This window comes from Hylobates moloch, unplaced genomic scaffold, assembly GCF_009828535.3.
Source record: "Hylobates moloch isolate HMO894 unplaced genomic scaffold, HMol_V3 SCAFFOLD_9, whole genome shotgun sequence".
Classification (NCBI taxonomy): domain Eukaryota; kingdom Metazoa; phylum Chordata; class Mammalia; order Primates; family Hylobatidae; genus Hylobates; species Hylobates moloch.
Genome location: NW_026652284.1, coordinates 65673181 through 65692214, shown reverse-complemented (window position 1 = coordinate 65692214; position 19034 = coordinate 65673181). Strand labels below are relative to the sequence as shown.

The 19034-nt window shown below is 41.3% G+C and overlaps 2 protein-coding genes across 3 annotated transcripts in view; one reads left to right on the top strand and one right to left on the bottom strand.

Moving 5' to 3' along the window:
- Nucleotides 1-10126: 10126 nt before the first annotated feature.
- RBIS (ribosomal biogenesis factor) lies at nt 10127-16040 on the top strand. The gene is made up of 4 exons (XM_032759964.2): nt 10127-10235; nt 13021-13137; nt 15500-15616; nt 15915-16040. Exons 2-4 carry the CDS (start codon nt 13024-13026, stop codon nt 15984-15986), a joined length of 303 nt encoding a protein of 100 aa, XP_032615855.1. The 5' UTR covers nt 10127-10235; nt 13021-13023; the 3' UTR covers nt 15987-16040.
- A 617-nt stretch (nt 16041-16657) lies between these two features.
- E2F5 (E2F transcription factor 5) overlaps nt 16658-19034 on the bottom strand; it is a 45251-nt gene continuing 42874 nt past the window's right edge. Inside the window, exons 7-8 of one of the 2 annotated variants that reach the window (XM_032759962.2) lie at nt 18341-18388; nt 16658-16798 (exon numbers count right to left, since the gene is read on the bottom strand). In XM_032759962.2, coding sequence (XP_032615853.1) covers nt 16689-16798; nt 18341-18388 — 158 coding nt within the window. In that variant the 3' untranslated portion in view covers nt 16658-16688. The remainder of the gene's footprint in view (nt 16799-18340; nt 18389-19034) is intronic. The other variant, XM_032759963.2, reaches the window with a different exon arrangement.

Genomic DNA, 19034 nt, shown 5'->3' with positions numbered 1-19034 from the left:
TTTGAATACAGAAACCATACCGTGAAAAGATAAAGCCTGTGAGTCACCTCTTGCAGCTTCATAGTAATCTACTGATGCGAGTCACTTTTCCTTCACTGCAAAGCATTAACTATCTCTTTTCATTAACTGGTTCTTACCCTCCAGATATTTCCAGGAATTTGACCTAGATAGAAAGGTGGTGGATCCTGTTTATTCTGCTGCATTTTCTTATATAGGCTGTCATAAATTTTCATTTATAGTCTAGAAATAAATGCTTCTGTCATTAGGGGGTTAAAAAAAGATTCCCCATTTCCACAGTCAATCATGAAAATGTTCATCTGATTGGTTCCTCATAAGAAATGTAGATTTCTCTTTCTTCTTTCCTTCCTTCCTTCCTTCCTTCCTTCCTTCCTTCCTTCCTTCCTTCCTTCCTTCCTTCCTTCCTTCCTTCCCTCCCTCCCTCCCTTCCTTCCTCTTTTTTCTTTCATTATTTTGAGGCAGGGTCTTGCTCTGTCACCCACGTTGGAGTGCAGTGACACAATCATGGCTTGCTGCTGCCTCGACCTCCCAAGCTCAGCTTCCTCCCACCTCAGCTTCCTGAGGAGCTGAGACTACAGGTGCACACTACCGTGTCCAACGAATTTTGTATTTTTGGTAGAAACAAGGTGTTGATATGTTGACCAGCCTGGTCTCCAACTCCTGGGCTCAAGTGATCCTCCTGCCTTGGCCTCCAAAAGTGCTGGGATTACAGGCATGAGCCACTGTGCCTGGCCAAGAAATAAAAATTTCATTGGAAAGTAGCTCTAATATTTATTTGACCCATGAAGAAACTACACAGAAATGCAGACTGCATATAATTTTTATTGACTGTCATGCATTGGCTGCTCAGAGGAGCCATAGTGGGTGCACAGTCATCTAAGGATCTCTATCTCCTTGTTAGGCTTCATCACTTATTTCCTGAACCACTGCTCCCCTGCCTGCAACCATTCCTTCTTCTGGCCGGGCGCGGCGGCTCACGCTTGTAATCCCAGCACTTTGGGAGGCCGAGGCAGGCGGATCACGAGGTCAGGAGATCGAGACCACGGTGAAACCCCGTCTCTACTAAAAATACAAAAAATTAGCCGGGCATGGTGGCGGGCGCCTGTAGTCCCAGCTACTCAGAGAGGCTGAGGCAGGAGAATGGCGTGAACCCGGGAGGCGGAGCTTGCAGTGAGCCGAGATTGCGCCACTGCACTCCAGCCTGGGCGACAGAGCGAGACTCCGTCTCAAAAAAAAAAAAAAAACCATTCCTTCTTCTAAGCTACTTTCATGCAGCTAACAAAATTATTCCCTACAATAAGCAATCTCATGTGTGTTTTGGGGGGTGGGTGTGGAGAGGAGGACAAGTCCTTCATTGCCTATAGAATAAAATCTCAAACTCTGCTATCTGCTTGTCTGCCTCCCTCCCTCTCTCTATTCCTTTTTCCTTCCTTCTTCAGTCTAAAAGACATTAGGTCTTATAAGGAGGAGAGAGACGGCATCAGCCCACGGAAAGCGAGAGCCTGAACAGGGTGGGGAAACCACCTATTCAGGTGGCAGCACGTGAAGATGGCAGCAGCCCAGGTGGATGATGAGAGTCCATGGGGGTGAGGAGGACACCTGCATGTCATGGAGGTAGGGGAAGTAGGTGGCAACAGTGAAAGAAGACTGGTTACATACAGGAAGATGAACCAAATGAGTACATATATTTCAAATAAGGGAGCCAGGAATAAATGACAAACATGGAAAGGTAGAAGACTAAAACCTTTGGTATTCAAATGAAATTAGAGCTATCAGCATGAACTCATGGTGTGTACATATAGAAATAAATACAGTTGGTGTGCTGTGTGAATACTGATAGGTAGATAGACAAATAGTACATACATACATGCATGTATTTCCTAGCTATGCTAACTGCAAAGACATGGAAGCATCAACTTCCCAGATCTTGGTTTCTTTTCTTTTTTTTTTCTTTTTTTTTTTGAGATGAAGTTTCACTCTTGTCACCCAGGCTGGAGTGCAATGGCATGATCTCGGCTCACTGCAACCTCTGTCTCCTGGGTTTAAGTTATTCTCCTACCTCAGCCTCCCGAATAGCTGGGATTACAGGCGCCTGCCACCATGCCTGGCTAATTTTTTTTGTATTTTAGTAGAGACAGGGTTTCACCATGTTGGCCAGGCTGGTCTCGAACTCCAAACCTCAGATGATCCGCCCACCTCGGCCTCCCAAAGTGCTGGGATTACAGACGTGAGCCACTACACCCAGCCCAGATCTTGGTTTCTTTTCTTTTTCTTGTCTTTTTTTTTTTTTTTTTTAGACAGAGTCTCACTCTCTCAGGCTAGAGTGCAGTGGTGTGATCTCTGCTCACTGCAACCTCCGTCTCCTGGGTTCAAGTGATTCTCATGCCAGCCTCCCAAGTAGCTGGGATTACAAGTATGTGCCGCCACACCTGGTTAACTTTAATGTTTTTAGGGTTTTGCCATGTTGGCCAGGCTGGTCTTGAACTCCTGGCCTCAAGCGATCCACCTGCCTTGGCCTCCCAAAAAGTGCTGGGATTATAGGAGTGAGCCACCATGCCTGGCCCCAGATCTTGGTTTCTAAGTATCATTTATCACCTAAAGGAACCAGGGCTCTGTGGAGAAATGACTGATTCTAAGATTGGCGAAGCATAGGTCCAAAATGAGCCTGGAATGCTTTGTTGTCCCAGAAAGTAAGGAAGTGGTCAAAGAAGCGTAGGGATGGATCAAAATAGTGGGGAAGGTGAAGGAGCACTCACTGTCCAAATCTGGGTAATGTGAACATCAAAATAAATTATGATAATAAAAGACTATAGTGTGAGGCCAGGCGTGGTGGCTCACCTCTGTAATCCCAGCACATTGGGAGGCTGAGGTGGGCAGATCACTTGAGGTCAGGAGTTCGAGACCAACCTGGCCAATATGGTGAAACCCTGTCTCTGCCAAAAATACAAAAATTAGCAGGCATGGTGGCACATGCCTGTAGTCCCAGCTACTCGGGAGGCGGAGGCAGGAGAATCGTTTGAGCCCGGGAGGCAGAGATTGCAGTGAGCAGAGACTGAGCCACTGCATTCCAGCCTGGGTGACAGAAGTAGACTCTGTCTCAAAAAAAAAAAAAAAAAACACTATAATCTGTTGAATAAGATGGCAACCTATGAGCTCATACTGATCTCAATAAATACATAGGTGGAGGAGAAAGCTTTTACTAGCAATAAAATGTCAACTGATGACTGCAGAAAAGAAGATGGGAATACAAAAATTAAAATTTGGCAATCATTATAGTTAACAATTCAGCCAAGAAACATCAGTGTGTACCAAAACTAGTATATGAAAGTTTGATGAATAATGGGATATTTACATAGTTTAAATTGGCTCCTAAAAAAATACTTACTGATTAAAAGAGGAGTAACTTTCTGGTTTTCTTTTTTTTTTTTTTGGAAATGGAGTCTTGCTCTTGTTGCCCAGGCTAGAGTGCAGTGGTGCGATCTCAGCTCACTGCAACCTCCACCTCCTGGGTTCAAGTGATTCTCTTGCCTCAGCCTCCCGAGTATCTGGGACTAAGGCACGCACCACCATGCCTGGCTAATTTTTGTATTGTTTTTAGCAGAGATGGGGTTTCACCATGTTAGCCAGGCTGGTCTCAAACTCCCGACCTCAGGTGATCCACCCGCCTCGGCCTTCCAAAGTGCTAGTATTACAGGTGTGAGCCACTGTGCCCGGCCTGAGAAAGGACAACTTCATGGGAGAGAAACCTGATAGATGTTGTCTTAATGCAGTGATCAAAATTCATATTTCCCTGTAAAGGGACAAATAAAATCATGTACCAAGTAGTAGGATGCAATGAAAGATCACAGCACTACTTCTCTGGTATTTTTGTCTCTCTTTCTCCCCATCACCCAAAACAGTATATACTAAATCTAATCATGAGAAAACAACAGAAAAAAAAAATTCTAAAACATTTCAAAAAATGATCGAGCGGTTATTTTCAAAAGCGTCAAGCCGGGAAAGCCAAGGAAAGATTGAGGTTCTATTCAAGTAAGAGGTACCTAAAGAGACATGACAACCTGATGCAACGCTTTATCTTGAATAGGATTCTTTTGTTATAAAAGATGTTATTGGGATAATTGATGGACTCTGAATGACAATTATGGATTAGATAGCAGTAATCTGTCAGTATCCATTTTTTGAGTTTTGATGGCTGCATTGTGGTTATGAGGGAGAATATCCTTATTTTTTGGAAATACTGAAGTATTTTAAAATACTAAAGTGAAATGAACCCTTCCTGGTTAAGGCCCTTCATTAGTTTATCTTACGGTCTCATCTTCAATAGCATCTCCACAACCCCATCCTCCACCCATATTAGACCTTTCCCACAGTCATAGCATGTCCATCTCTGGGTCTAGGGCTTGCTCATGTTATGCTCTATGTATATGTGTATGTACACAGATACATGTATACATCTTTTTTATTTTTATTTATTTATTGAGATAGAGTTTTGCTCGTTGCCCAGGTTGGAATGCAATGGCATGATCTCAGCTCACCGCAGCCTCTGCCTCCCGGGTTCAAGCAATTCTCCTGCCTCAGCCTCCCGAGTAGCTGGGATTACAGGCATGCGCCGCCAAGCCCGGCTAATTTTGTATTTTTAGTAGAGATGGGGTTTCTCCATGTTGGTCAGGCTGGTCTTGAACTCCTGACCTCAGGTGATCTGACCGCCTCGGCCTCGGCCTCCCAAGATGCTGGGATTACAGGTGTGAGCCACCACGGCCGGCCATATGTATGTATATCTACAAGGCCTTACAGCGCCAGTTAAAATGCTTGAGTTTAAGAAACATCATTGTGGGGCATGATGACTCATGCTTGTAATCTCAGCACTTTGGGAGATCAAGGCAGGAAGACTGCTTGAGCCCAGGAGTTACAGGCCAGCCTGAGCAACATAGTAAGACCTCATCTCTACAAAAAATAAAATTAGCTGGGCATGGTGGCACGCGCCTCTAATCTGAGCTACTCAGGAGGAGGGGTGGGAGGATCATCTGAGCCCAGGAGGTGGAGGTTGCAGTAAGCCTGTGTGTCTCCAAAAAGAGGATCATCATAACACTTCAATACTTGAGTATAAGTGTGCTAGAAACATCATAAAACTTAAAATTTTAGATAAAATTAAATCTCACTCTGACTTTCCCTTCTTAATTTGGCATAAAAATGTGATCTCAGTCTCAAGTATATGGAAGCGGGTGGCTTACCCAGTGCCCAGAAAATAGGAAACTTTCTCTGGTCTTCAATTCATCACAGCGGCTGCTGAGATGCTCAATGCCAAAGTCCAGATTACATTTAAAGGCAGAAAGCTCCATTCCTTCTGTGACATTTATTGGTGCAAGGATCTTATGCTATTGTTCCTAGGGCTGTGGTAGGGGGTGCCACAGGGATAGTCTCAAGCACTTGCAGAAAGCCCTTAACCGCCCTCTCCCCAATAATTTCTCCAGTCTTATCTTCTCCTCTAGGATTAAGCCATTTCCTGTTTCCACTTTCTAAGACGGATCCAGATGGAAATATCTTCTACATAACTGGGAGCTTCCATTTCTAGCCCGGAAGAATGTAAATTATTGATAACCATCAGATGAAAAGGAACCCAAATTCATGACATTAAGGTTTTTCTACCTTCTTGAAATGCTGGGAGGAAAAATTCATTTAAGCTGCCTATGTATTTGAGTATAAAACAGCAATATTCTGAATAATACCACCATGCTGCTCAACTCTAATATAGGGATTGGGGCAATGTTTTAAAGTTTTAAATTGGTGGCTGGGTGTGGTGGCTTACACCTGTAACCCCAGAATCTGGGATGCCAAGGAGGGTGGATCACATGAGCTTAGGAATGCAAGGCCAGCCTGGGCAACATGGCGAAACCATGTCCCTGCAAAAAATACAAAAATTAGCTAAGCATGGTGTTGTGCACCTGTAGTCCCAGCTACTTGGGGGGTTGAGGTGGGAGGATCGCTTGAGTCCGGGAGGTGGAGGCTGCAGTGAGCAGTGTTCGTGCCATTGCAGTCTACTATAGGCGACAGAGTGAGACCCTGTTTAAAAAAAAATTAGGGCTGGGTGCAGTGGCTCACGCCTGTAATCCCAGCACTTTGGGAGGCTGAGGCGGGTGGATCACCTGAGGTCGGGAGTCCAAGACCAGCCTGACCAATGTGGAGAAACCCTATCTCTACTAAAAATACAAAATTAGCTGGGCATGGTAGCGCATGCCCGTAATCCTAGCTACTCAGGAGGCTGAGGCAGGAGAATCGCTTGAACCCAGGAGGCAGAGGTCGTGGTGAGCCAAGATTGAGCCACTGCACTCCAGCCTGGGCAACAAGAGCAAAATTCTGTCTCAAAAGAAAAAAATTAAATTGGTCAAGGCCTAGGTAATAAATATTTTAGGCTTTCCAGGCTATGCGGTTTCTGTCGCAAGTACTCAGCATTATCGTTACAGCATGACAGCAGCCAGATAAGATTGTAAACAAATGAGCATGGCTGTGTTGCAGTGACACTTTGTGGACACAGAAACATGAATTTAATAGAATATGCATGTGTTGCTACGTATCATTCTTATGTTGAGTTTCTCCCCATCTTAAGATGTAACTTCATTCTTAGCTCGTGGGCTATACAAAAATAAGTAGTGGGCTGGATCTGACCCTTGGGCTGAAGTCTGCCGATTTCTGCTCTGAGACAATCAAATGAGAGCTTTAACATGAATGTTTCTGGAATTCGGAATTACCTCCACCCATAAATAGCATATTTTGTGCATTTATCATAGTTCTTACCATTTTCTGTCAAGAATCATTGCTCCCTGTGCATTTACAATCCAGACGATTGTGCCCTGAGAGATAGAAATGTGGTATGTACTTCCTTTGAGCACCTACAGAGCCTAGGTGTCCAAACTATTTTGACTTAATGAAACTGTGTGGTGAGAAGAGACGGAGGTTGAATAAGTAAGAGAAATTATGCAGTATCATCTATACAAGGCTGGCTGTGTTCCCTTAGAGGACTATGAGTTTTGTTATAGATGGTTTGTAATTTATGTGGTGTTCTCATTTTCTTCTTCTCCTTAATTATCTTTGTTTACTTGTTGAATTGCTTCCAAGACAATTATTTGAGGTCCAGGTCTGTATAAAGAACTCTGCATTGCTGAGTCTATCCCAGGAAAACTAAGGTTCCTGAAAGATTATTTTTCTTTTTATGATTTTATTCATCTTTAAGATTGTTAGAAAAACTGGAAATTTAATTTTTGCATGTATTTTTGAAGATGAAAAATCTTTAAGCTATTTTCTTTATGTATGGTTCATTTGGAACATGCGTAAATATGGCTCTTAGAAAATTAACATGATCCTTTCCTTTGTTTTAGTAATACTTTATGCTTTCATGTTTTATATTTCACTAACTCTGCACAATAATCCTGTGAAGTAGGTAGGACAGGAGTGGAGTCAAGACTCTTTCAGGTAAAAGTGACTACAAAATAAAATAAAAACAACCCAAAGTAATTTAAGCTCAAAGAAGGTAATATTTTAGCTCAGGTACTTGAAAAATGAAGGGATGGATCTTTCTTCTATCTGCGGCTGAATCCAAGGACTCAAATGATCGCATCAGAGTCCTCTGGTCTGTTCAGTTCTGTTTTCTTGTGTGTGTTGCTTTCATTGTAGGAAGACTTCTTCCAAGTTGCTGGAGGAGATGGCCACTAGTAGCCTTGATTTTATATCATCCCAGCACAAAGACACCAAATGCAAGAGACAGCATTTTCCACCAGCTCCAGCTGGAAAATCCTTAGAGGAGGACTGCAGTTTGATCAGCCCAACCAGGACCACTTGATCAGAGAAGAGTGGTTATCCAAAAAGGGATGCTGAGCAGATAATCAATGTTCTCTGAAGTGGGTATAATGACCATCTACATGCATATGGGAAAGGGAGGCACAGAGAAATGAAGTAACTTTTCCAAGGTCACACTGTTGGTTGGTGGGAGAGGTAAACCAAAAACCCAGGCCTCCTCACTCAGACCTCTGCTCTTGCCTGGATAACCATGTTATTTCGCCACTTCAAAATAAAAGTGAGACCTACCAGTTTTCATAAACACTGTAATGTCGTTCTGTTACATCTATTTCTTTGCCTTCTGTATATACATCAATAGCCTCACATTCAAAGAACCAAATAATTATACCCAACTTATTCACCTCAGTATTTGCGAATAACTCTGGCCTTATAAAAAAGTCTAACGGTTTTCTGTTTTTGTTTTGCTCTTACACTTTATGGGCATTTTATACCAGCATTTTTAGGTGTTTTTAACAGGTGGATCGTCAGAAAGAATATAAAAGTTTGAATAAACATACATTGGCAAGCAATTATTCCTCTCCCCTTAGTATATTCTATTCCTTAATTTTTTTGTGATGGGCATAAACATAGTTAAATGATTTATTGCAAAAATTGCTTATCTTTCTGTAAGCAGGCAAGTGCCTGGTTTGTGGGAAAGAGGACTTGACCAAGTGCTAACCAGTGTGGATTTGCGAATTACTAAGTTTACAAAACCTTTTTAAAAATTGTTTTAAAAAAAGGCTTAGTTTTACAAAACCGTCTGGCTTTGTCAATTTCTAGTTAGTTGTGTGGCTGCCAGCAAACGGCTTAAACTCTGAACCTTAGCAGTATCATCACTTGCAAAAGAGGAGTGGTTTTATCACCTTATTTTGAGCATAGTATAGGCTGAAATCTTTTGTAAGCTACAAAATGGCATATAAATGTCAGTTTTACTGACAGAGCAGGAGCACCGTCATCTCGGACAAACACCACCACTTTTAAGTTCCAGCTCCCTTTCTAGCCTCATGAATTTCAAGGAAATCACTTCTCTTCTAATTACAAGCAGATAGAAAGAGCAGTCAGTAACACAGATAAGACAGCTCAGGCACAGAGTGAAGTAGGGGGAAAGTCTCTTGGGTAACTACCAAACCTCACCCTCATACAATGGGCCCCAGTGAAACAGTGGGCCTTAATAAGCACATTCCTTTCCCTTCAGGTGTACTAAGATAGGGAAGCTAAAAGCAGACTTTTAGCTGCGGGTATGCCTGCAGCTGCAGACAGATGTATGGGAACAGACACACAACTCTCCCTCCCAGATAAGCACAGCAAAGAGACACAGAAGTAGTCCAAGCCTCTGTTAAACTCTCCCACCCTGAATCCTTAAAAACTCTTAGTCTGTAAGACTGTGGCTCTGACCTAACTTGGCCAGCCGCCAGTCTCAGGTTTATTTAAAATAAACCTGTCCCTGTTGACTATAAAGCCACAGTTCGTGCTTCTCTCCTCTATTTAATTCTTACATCTACGTTTGTTTGAAATCCAGCTTTTCCTATGACCTCAACAAAATAAATAGAGGCACATGTGAAAACTTAGCTTTAACAGGGTTATTCTCTTGGAAGAATTGAGTCAATTTCCTTAAAGCAGAAAAACCTAGACGACGTTATGGGTTGAATGTTTTAAGTTCCTTGGTACCTGTTTTATTTGTATATTTTATACCGTGCCTGGTTTCTTGTGCCTTTGCAGTGCTGTCAAAAATTCTCTTTTTGAAACAGGGAGCTGCAATGAGAAAAGCATTTCTAACTCGCAGTGCATCACAAATCTTCCTTTCGGAGATTATAGCTCTAGATCTTTTCCAACCTCAAGTTTCCCTCTACCGCCAGCCGAGCCCTGGAAACCACCCAGAGGTGCACAGCGCCTCCTCCTGGGAGAGTGGCAGAGTCAGCCGGAGTCCGCGGCGGAGCGCTGACCTCCAGTGCAGCGGTCTTCACTGTGCAGTCTCAGAAGCACCTCGGGAAGTTTCTGCACAAGTACCCACGCCAGGAAGGGGAGACTTGGCTGGCTCTATAACGCCCCAAACTCGCTTGAGCTGAGGATAAGTCTGCAATACCGCGGAAGACAAGGGATGCTAATGAGACTGGACTTCCGAACCTCGCTCTATGGGTGCGGCTTCGCTTTTTCATTGCACCTTGCTCCTTAGAGTTGGCTCTATGGGCGGGACTACGCCAGGTGGGTGGGAACTCGCTCTATGGGCGGGACTTCCGCCTGTGGACGGGGCTCTGTTCGGTGGGCGGAGCTACGGCTCGTGAGCGGAATCCTGACTGGTTCATTCTCCCCGGAACTTCCTAGACGCCGTACGTGCCAGATGGTGTCACTTGGAGCTTAAAAAGCTGCACGCAAGTATTAAATTTCTGGTGAGAGTTTAATAAATTAAGTTTTCTGGAGGGCTGGCGTGAAGTTTGCAGGGGTCGGGGTTGGATTGGGCCGGTCTCGTACCGTTGTGGCCTGTAGGCTCGGTTCCGTCGCGCTCTGCCTCAGGCAGCCCTACTGGGTAGCAGGCCCGAAACCCCGGTGCTTGTTGGGCTTTCATTTTGGGCTGTGTCTTTCATGATCAGTTTCTACGTGGTTTTCAGAGAATTTCCCTCCACTCGCACACCCCCACTAGTGTATTACTTTCTCCACGAACCTTGCTCAGGTCTACAGCTCTAGTAAACCTCTCCTCCACTTGAAGACTGTTCATGGTCCATGTGTGTATTATAGGTAGTGTCATGTACAATATACCTATCATGTCTGTGTATGTTCCGTATATATACTGTCATTATTTATGTTCCATATATATTTTTGTGTATAAAATATAAGTTCTCTACCATACCTGGCATATAGCAATTGATTAATATATACTAGATGAATGATTGGATTTTGGTTACTACTGTAATGATTTTAATTTTTATTTATTTATTTTTGAGACTGAGTCTCAGTCTGTCGCTCAGGCTGGTGTGCAGTGGCGCGATCTCGGCTCACTGAACCTCCGCCTCCTCGTGTCTCAGCCTCTCGAGTAGCTGGGATTGCAGGCGCGCGTCACCACGCCCGGCTAATATTTATTTTTTTTTAGTGGAAACAGGGTTTCGTCTTGTTGGCCAGGGTGGTCTCGAACTCCTGACCTCAAGTGAACTGTCCGCCTCGGCCGGCCAAAGTGCTGGGATTACAGGCATGAGCCTCCGCGCCTGGCCTGGAATGATTTTAGATTACTTCATTTGAGGGGTTTTATTATGTGTGTTTTATTTTTTGCATCTTCTGTAATAACCATGTATTTTCTACTGCATTCTTTTTTAAGTAGGGGGAATACTGTTGGGGTTCAAAAGCATTGCTGTTTCAGTTAAGTAGTTCCTTAATTACTTACAGTGTTGTAAGACTACATTGAAGGAAGATACAAATTTCAGTCAAGGCTACGACTGAGCAAAGGAAAAAAAAGGAAGAATGTTCAAGGTGTCTGTGCAAGAGAACAATTAGACCAGGCTGGCTAGAGCAGTGTTTATAGAGACGCAACAGGAGATACGTGTGGCAGATTTAGGGTAGATTCAGCGTGCCAGTAATATGCCAAGCCAAGGCACGTTGCCCCTTATACATTGGGAAAACTGTTGAAAGTTTTTAACATTGGGAAGGTCGATCGCATAGCTTGGTGCCAGATAGCTACTGTGCAGATGGCTTAAGCCAGGGGTTGGCAGACTTTCTGTTAAAGGTAGGACACTAAATATTTTGGACTTTGTGGGTCATAGTTATAGCAGGAAAGCAGCCATATCAGCACATGATTGAATGGACATAACTGTATTCCAATTAAACTTTATTTTTTAATTAATTAATTTTTTTGAGACAGAGTCTTGCTCTGTCACTCAGGCTGGAGTGCACTGGTGCAATCTTAGCTCACTGCAACCTCCGCCGTCCGGATTCAAGCGATTCTCCTTCCTCAGTCCCCCGGGTAGCTGGGATCACAGGCATGTGCCACCACACCCAGCTAATTTTTGTATTTGTAGTAGAGACAAGGTTTCGCCATGGTGAGGCTGGTCTCTGCCTTTGCCTCCCAAAGTGCTGGAATTATAGGTGTGAGCCACTGCGCCTGCACTTGGCCTCCAATTAAACTTTACTTACAAGGACAGGTGCTTGGCCTGATTTGGTCCATGGGCATAGTTTGACAAACAGTGGTTTGAACAAATGGACCTAGGGACTTCAGCGGTAACCCAGTCCTGAACTAAGCAATACTATACCATGTTGTTGTATAGCTTTTATATTTATACATGAAGTGCAATACCACGTAACGTTAGCTCTGATCTAGTCTGCCTGGCTGTAAGTCCTGGCATCTCCTGGTTATTCACAGTGTGACATTGGGCAAATTAACTTCTCTTTGCGTCAGTTTTTTAATTTTAATCTTTAAAATGGGGATAATAGTACTTCTTACAAAGGGTTGTTGTAAGGAGTAAATGAGTTAAAGCACATTAGTGTAGTGCTTGTACATATAATAAAAGCTCAATACATGTTAACTTAATATTTTAAAAATTATTCCTCATATACATTATTAAATGCAGATCTGAGAGATGTTTTAAGGTAGAATTTACTGGCTTCATGCATCTCTAGCTATGGAGGAAAGACAGTATCCAACATTTCAAGGCAAGGGCCATTCACATAGAGGTAATACGGAAGTCATAAAAGTAAATTAAGGGAGAGAGGGAGGTAGGAAATGGAGGATTAAGGACTGATTTTGATGGGATGCACAGGAGAGAAAGTGGGGAGAGTAAAAAGGAATAAAAAAGAAGTCAAGAAGGAGGCAGAATCAGTCTCTAAAGTATGATAGGAACCAGAATAGCATAGTAGTATATAGACTAACAGAAGGATGGGTGGTGAGGTACTGCTGAGAATAACAGTTATTGTGTTGATGATATTAGTGAATTCAACCAGCAGATATTAATTGGATGCCTCCTATGGGCCCATTACTGGGGATACAGGGAAGAATTAGATATATAACTGTACTCAAAGAGCAGAAAATCTACTAGGAGTGAAAGACATGGAAATAATGTATACACCAACTTTAAAAATAATCAAGAGTAAGATGGAATTTTTTAGATTTAATTGGTACCTTTAAAAACTTAAAATTGACTTACTGTTCATAAATGTGGGCAATTTAATTGAATTTATTTTCTTTTCTAGACAATGGCCAAGAACAAATTAAGAGGGCCGAAGTCCAGGAATGTATTTCACATAGCCAGCCAAAAAAACTTTAAGGCTAAAAACAAAGCAAAACCAGTTACCACTAATCTTAAGAAGGTGAGTATTAGTTAAGCACTCTGACTTTATTGTTTACAAGCAAAGTGTCATTGTAAGCTACTGAACAACTGTATGCTATTACTTTTTAAAAAGGTTCTTCATTTTTCCTAGGAAGGTAAGGATGGTTTCAAGCATTTGTCTAAAAAAAAATAAAAAAAAGGAAGAAAAATAACCTCCCTTTCTTGAAAACAAATGTTGAAAAGAAATAAACATTTTAACTATAAATGTGTGAAGCTTCAATTTAATAGTTTTACTGAAGCATATAACTCATTTAAAAACCATAGTATGGGAAACAGTTCTTATCTCTGAACTCAAATATAAGAATGTATTAATAGAGGCAAGACATGGGATGTCAGTGAGCACCCATTCTTTTTCTCCTCAGTAATTCTTGTCTCTTTGAAAACATCTGCAATTCAAACAAAAACCTGTAAAATGAAGATAAAAAATATTTATTGAAATGCACAGTTTGAAAGGGGTTTCTTTTCTTTGTTTATATTTAAAAATACCTGAGAAATTTCTTCAAGATTAACTAGATTCTTTTAAGAAAAATTTTTAAGAAAATGTTTTCAAGTTTCACTAGTAGATGGAGTCAGCTGTCCAGGACTATTTAATTATAATAGTCCATAGAAATCTAACATTTCATCTTTCAACTTTCATGAGCTAGCTGAGTTAAGCTTTTTGGTTGAATAGTTTTATGATTTTATAAATGCTAAGAATGAAATTAAGCAGATGATGGGGGTTTTGGGGATGACAGTTTATATAGGATGGTCTTCATAGTTGACACATTGAAACCAAGACTAGAATGATAAAGAACTAGCAATGCAAAGAGCTAGGAAGTGTTGGGAGTGGTGGGTTTGAGGCAGAGAAAATAGCAAGTGCAGAGGCCCTGAGCTAGGGAAAAGCTTGGTGTATTTAAGGAAGATTATTTTATTTGGACAGGAGGTACTAGAACTTTTATATATGCCACCAGGTAGGATCTAAGAGAGAGATCTATAGGTAGGCAGCATAAGGTGCAAAGGAGATAAGGGTTTTGAAGGAGAAATTGTTTGGCAGCAGCAGTGAAGAACAAGAGCAGCACCCCTACCTCTGTTAGACTCAAAAGAGGAGGACTGCAAGGGAAGCTGTCATCAGGGGTCTTCCATTAAGACAAGAAGGTCCAGGAAGGGTTCAGAGATGTACTGTTACGTTAGAAGGGACTAAAAGTATTTGATCCAGATTTCTTGTATAGAAGCGGGATGACAGCACTGTAGCCTAGAAAGATTTTGGTCACTGTAAGGATACAGGAGAAAAGCAACTCTAGTTTGTCTTATTCTAACTCTCATACGGTCACTCAGCACTTCCAATGCTAGATTTGTGGGGCGGTTTCCCCCACACCTAACAATTCTGCAGATGAATCTTCAGCAGGCAGCAGCTGGGTGTCCTTTAATTCAAATCTGACACTGCTGACCTGGAGATAGTGTCAGATTCCACAGGTTGAGAGTTAAGTCCTAAGCCTCTCCCCAACTTCCAGTGACAATCACAAGCCCCAGATGTTTTACCTGTGCTTCTCACCAACCAGCTATAAATAAGTGTTCCCATGACCCCCTCCTTGGGTTTGATTAATTTGCTAGAGCAGCTCACAGAACCCAGGAAAATACTTTTACCAGTTTATTATAAAGGATATTACAAAGGAGACAGATGCGTAGCCAGATGGAAGAGGTGCAGAGGGCAAGGTACATGGGAAGGGGCATGGAGCTTCCTTGCTCTCTCTGGGCATGCCACTTTCTAGGAGCCCCCATGTGTTCAGCTATCCAGAAGTTCTTTGAACCCAGTTATTTTGTAGATTTACGGAGGCTTCATTATGTAGGCATAATTCATTAAATCGTTGGCCATTAGTGATGGGCTTAACCTTTATCCCCACTCCTCTCTCTCGAGCAGAAAGTCCTAATCCTCCAACCCTGTATTTTTTATCTGACTAGCCCTCCTCCTGAAGCTATCTAGAGACTCCCAGCTACCAGCCATCTCATTAGCATTCAAAAGACACTCTTATCCCTCTTAATACAATGATTTAAAAAGCTGTATGACAGGAAATGAGGACAAAGACCAAATATATATATATCTTATTATGAATCACAATATCACAGTCACATATTTTGGCCTTCTGTACCATAAATGTGAGGCATATCCACATAAATCTCATTTTTTAAAAACCAACAGTTTATGTCTGTAATTTCCCAATAAGACTATAAGAATTTTTGAGTGAATTATCCCTAATTTGTTGGTAAGAGTTTTTAGATTTTAGATTTAATGGGTTAAGGTTGAATATATCTTATCTTTAATGGTTATGAGATCATAGATTAATGCTTTTTTTCTTTTTTAAAAGATAAACATTATGAATGAGGAAAAAGTTAACAGAATAAATAAAGCTTTTGTAAATGTACAAAAGGAACTTGCACATTTCTCAAAAAGCACTTCACTTGAACCTCTACAGAAAGAACTGGTAAGCAGAAATCATTTGCTTTTTTTTTATGGCTAACAAATTGAGGCTAATAAATTAAACTCCAAGTTTTCAAAGCCTGTAAGTTGAGTGTAATTTTTAGTACTTGGCTCTCTAGTACTAGGCTCTGTAGTATAAATAGCATATTCAGACTCTAAAACATTGTCTGAATATACAGATTTATTGTTCTGCTTCCAAAGATATGACTAGAAAAATTAAATTGAATAACAGCTTATGTAATGTAAGTCATTTGTCTGCTATTGTTGTCTACGTTTTTAAATATGATACTTTCTCCTTTCAGATTCCTCAGCAGCGTCATGAAAGCAAACCAGTTAATGTTGATGAAGCTACAAGATTAATGGCTCTGTTGTAATATAGTGGTGATGCATCTAATTCTCCACAAAGACCAATAAATTAAATGTTTTATACAATTTTATTTTTAAAAATCTTGTTAATGTACAGGCATTGGCACATTTTAAAAACAAACTACATAAACAGATCTTTCCTATAACCTAGGAAAGTGGAATGTCAGAAGTCAACAAAATGTGATAAACTTAAAGTGCTAAAACAGAAGGCACTTCACAAAATCTGTTCACTGAAACAGTTATATATCCTCGTTTACATCCTTCACTTTACAAGTGGCAGTGAATGTCTGTTTGGATAGAAGGACATACAGAAATACAGGCAGTTTAGTGGCAGTAAAAATATAAGACAAACAAGTAATGAGTCCTTGGCCAACTTGTTTTTGATGACCTGTAGTGTCCTTTAACTTTCCTCTTGTAAGAAGAAAAAACAGAAGGATTCACAATTAGAAGAAAAGTTGAAATCCAGAATATAGTTACTTTTGGGAGTGGGGAGGTTTGTGGATATTAAATCACTTATCCCCTAAAGCAATCAGAGCCCTTTGTTTTTATGGTTGAAGTTTTGTGAAGTAAAGAAAGTATTAGGGAAGAACACTTCAGAATCAGTGAACTAAAAAAGGTGTTACATTCATTATTTTAAATACTTAGGTTATTAAGAAGTCTAAAATGTTACACAGTTAGAGGTAGATAACAGTCCCAAGTTTCCATGGAATCTAATAATTTAGTATCTGGACATCAAACAGATCACAAACTCCTTCATTATCATCTAAATTAAAGTTGTAGTCATCTGCCGGGGTAGGAGAAAGCCTTAAGAGAGGAAACACTGCAAACAAAAAACAAATTCAGTGTTAAAGATGGTTTCTACATACGGTTAATGATGTTTACCAAAATACTCTCAAATACATCATTCCAAATTAAAGACTTGTGTAATATGTATTTTTAAAGATTCTCATTTAGTAACAATTTATACATTGATTATTGATACTAGATTGAGAAATAGAAGTTAATTTTTTTTCTTTCTTTTTTTTTTTTTTAAGATGGAGTCTCCCGGTGTCGTCCAGGCTGGAGTGCAGTGGCTCTATCTCAGCTCACTGCAAGCTCCGCCTCCCAGGTTCACGCCATTCTCCTGCCTCAGCCTCCTGAGTAGCTGGGACTACAGGCGCCCGCCACCACGCCCAGCTCATTTTTTGTATTTTTTAATAGAGATGGGGTTTCACCATGTTAGCCAGGATGGTCTCAATCTCCTGACCTCGTGATTCACCTGCCTTGGCCTCCCAAAGTGCTGGGATTACAGGCATGAGCCACCGTGCCTGGCTTAGAAGTCAAATTTTTAATTGGTTGAACTTATCACTAAGGTAATATAACTAAAAGGCAGTAATGAGGCCAGGTGCAGTGGCTTATGCCTGTAATCCCAACACTTTGGGAGGCTGAGGCAGGTGGATCACCTGAGGCCAGGAGTTCGAGACCAGCCTGGCCAACATGGTGAAACCCCGTCTCTACTAAAAATACAAAAAGTAGCCAGGTGTGGTGGCAGGTGCCTGTCATCCCAGCTACTCAGGAGGCTGAGCCAGGAGAATCACTTGAACCTGGGAGGTGGAGGTTGCAGTGAGCTGAGATCCTGCCACTGCACTCCAGCCTGGATGACACCCCAGCCTGGATGACAGAGGGAGACTCTGCCTAGAAAAAAAAAAAACACAACAGAACACCAATGAAAGTGTTTTTCCACTTTGCAAACAGAAGAATGAACTGGACTTACAAAGTTTGCTGATGGTCTCTGCTTCTACATATATGTTTAGTACATCTCTAGTTACTATAACATTTGCTAACTTAACTGCTACCACTTCGTAGGTTTCTACTATATTTGTTAGGAACTAGGACTCTGATGCAAAAGAAGGAGAGAAATTATTAAAGTAATTAGCATATTGTAGCTAACTGATATTTAATAATTTTTCAGGTTAGATGACAACATGGTTAATACTAATTCAGTGACTTCACATTGGCAGCTTGAAATTGGCCCGGGTAGGGGTATTTACAAAAGCAGGTGTTCAAATCACTTGCTGATTTAGACAAGTTATTTTACTCTTCTTGGACCAGATCCTTCAGGAGTGGAAAAGGCTAACAGTTTATTTTCAGTGAAGGTGAGAAGTATCCCCATATGGATTTCTTTCCCTCAAAATGCAAGCAGAGAAAGATAACTTCTGAAGGATGCCTATTACTTACTGTAAGTGTTAAGGGAGAATTTACATGAATCTTCATAGTAAAGCAGGTAGCAAATATATGTTCATTTCTTTTAAATCATGTTTCACTTATAAATTCCACAAAAGCATTACTGATATATGAGTTAGTAAAATTTTAACCTACTTACCATCAGAAGACATTAACTCATCAATGATATCTCCACTAATAGATCCTGCTGGAAACAGTAATAAGATTTTGTTACATTTCTGTTAACAGTAAAAGATACTTATGTTTAAACACAAGTAGTCACAGCAGCAGCTTGACTGACATGCACATTTATTTAAAGTACTAGTACTTTGTGGACAGGTTGTTTTCATGAGTACCTAGTCTGTGCCTGGCATTACTTTTAAACTTCCAAACTCAAGACGAAGACCAAAAGACTCATCTGTCAGGCGTGGTGGCTCATGCTTATAATTCTAGCACTTTGGGAGGCTGAGTGAGGCAGACGGATCGCTTGAGCTCAGGAGTTCAGACCAGCCTGGGCAACATAGTGAAACCCGTCTTTACAACGAATACAAAAAAATTAGCCAGACACTGGTGGCACATGCCTATAGTCCAAACTACTTGGGAGACTGAGGTGGGAGGATCACTTGAGCCCAGGAGGTTGAGGCTGCAGTGAGCTGAGATCACGCCACTGCATTCCAGCCTGGCTGACAAAGTGAGACCCTGTCAAAAAACAAACAAACAAAAAAAACCTCATCATCGTTCTACCAAAACTGACTCAGTTTTAGTCAGTAGTTTCATAATTCTCCCAGTTATTCAACCTTAAAACTTCAACATCACTTTCCATTCCTCCTGTTATCTCCAGATCTCACACATCA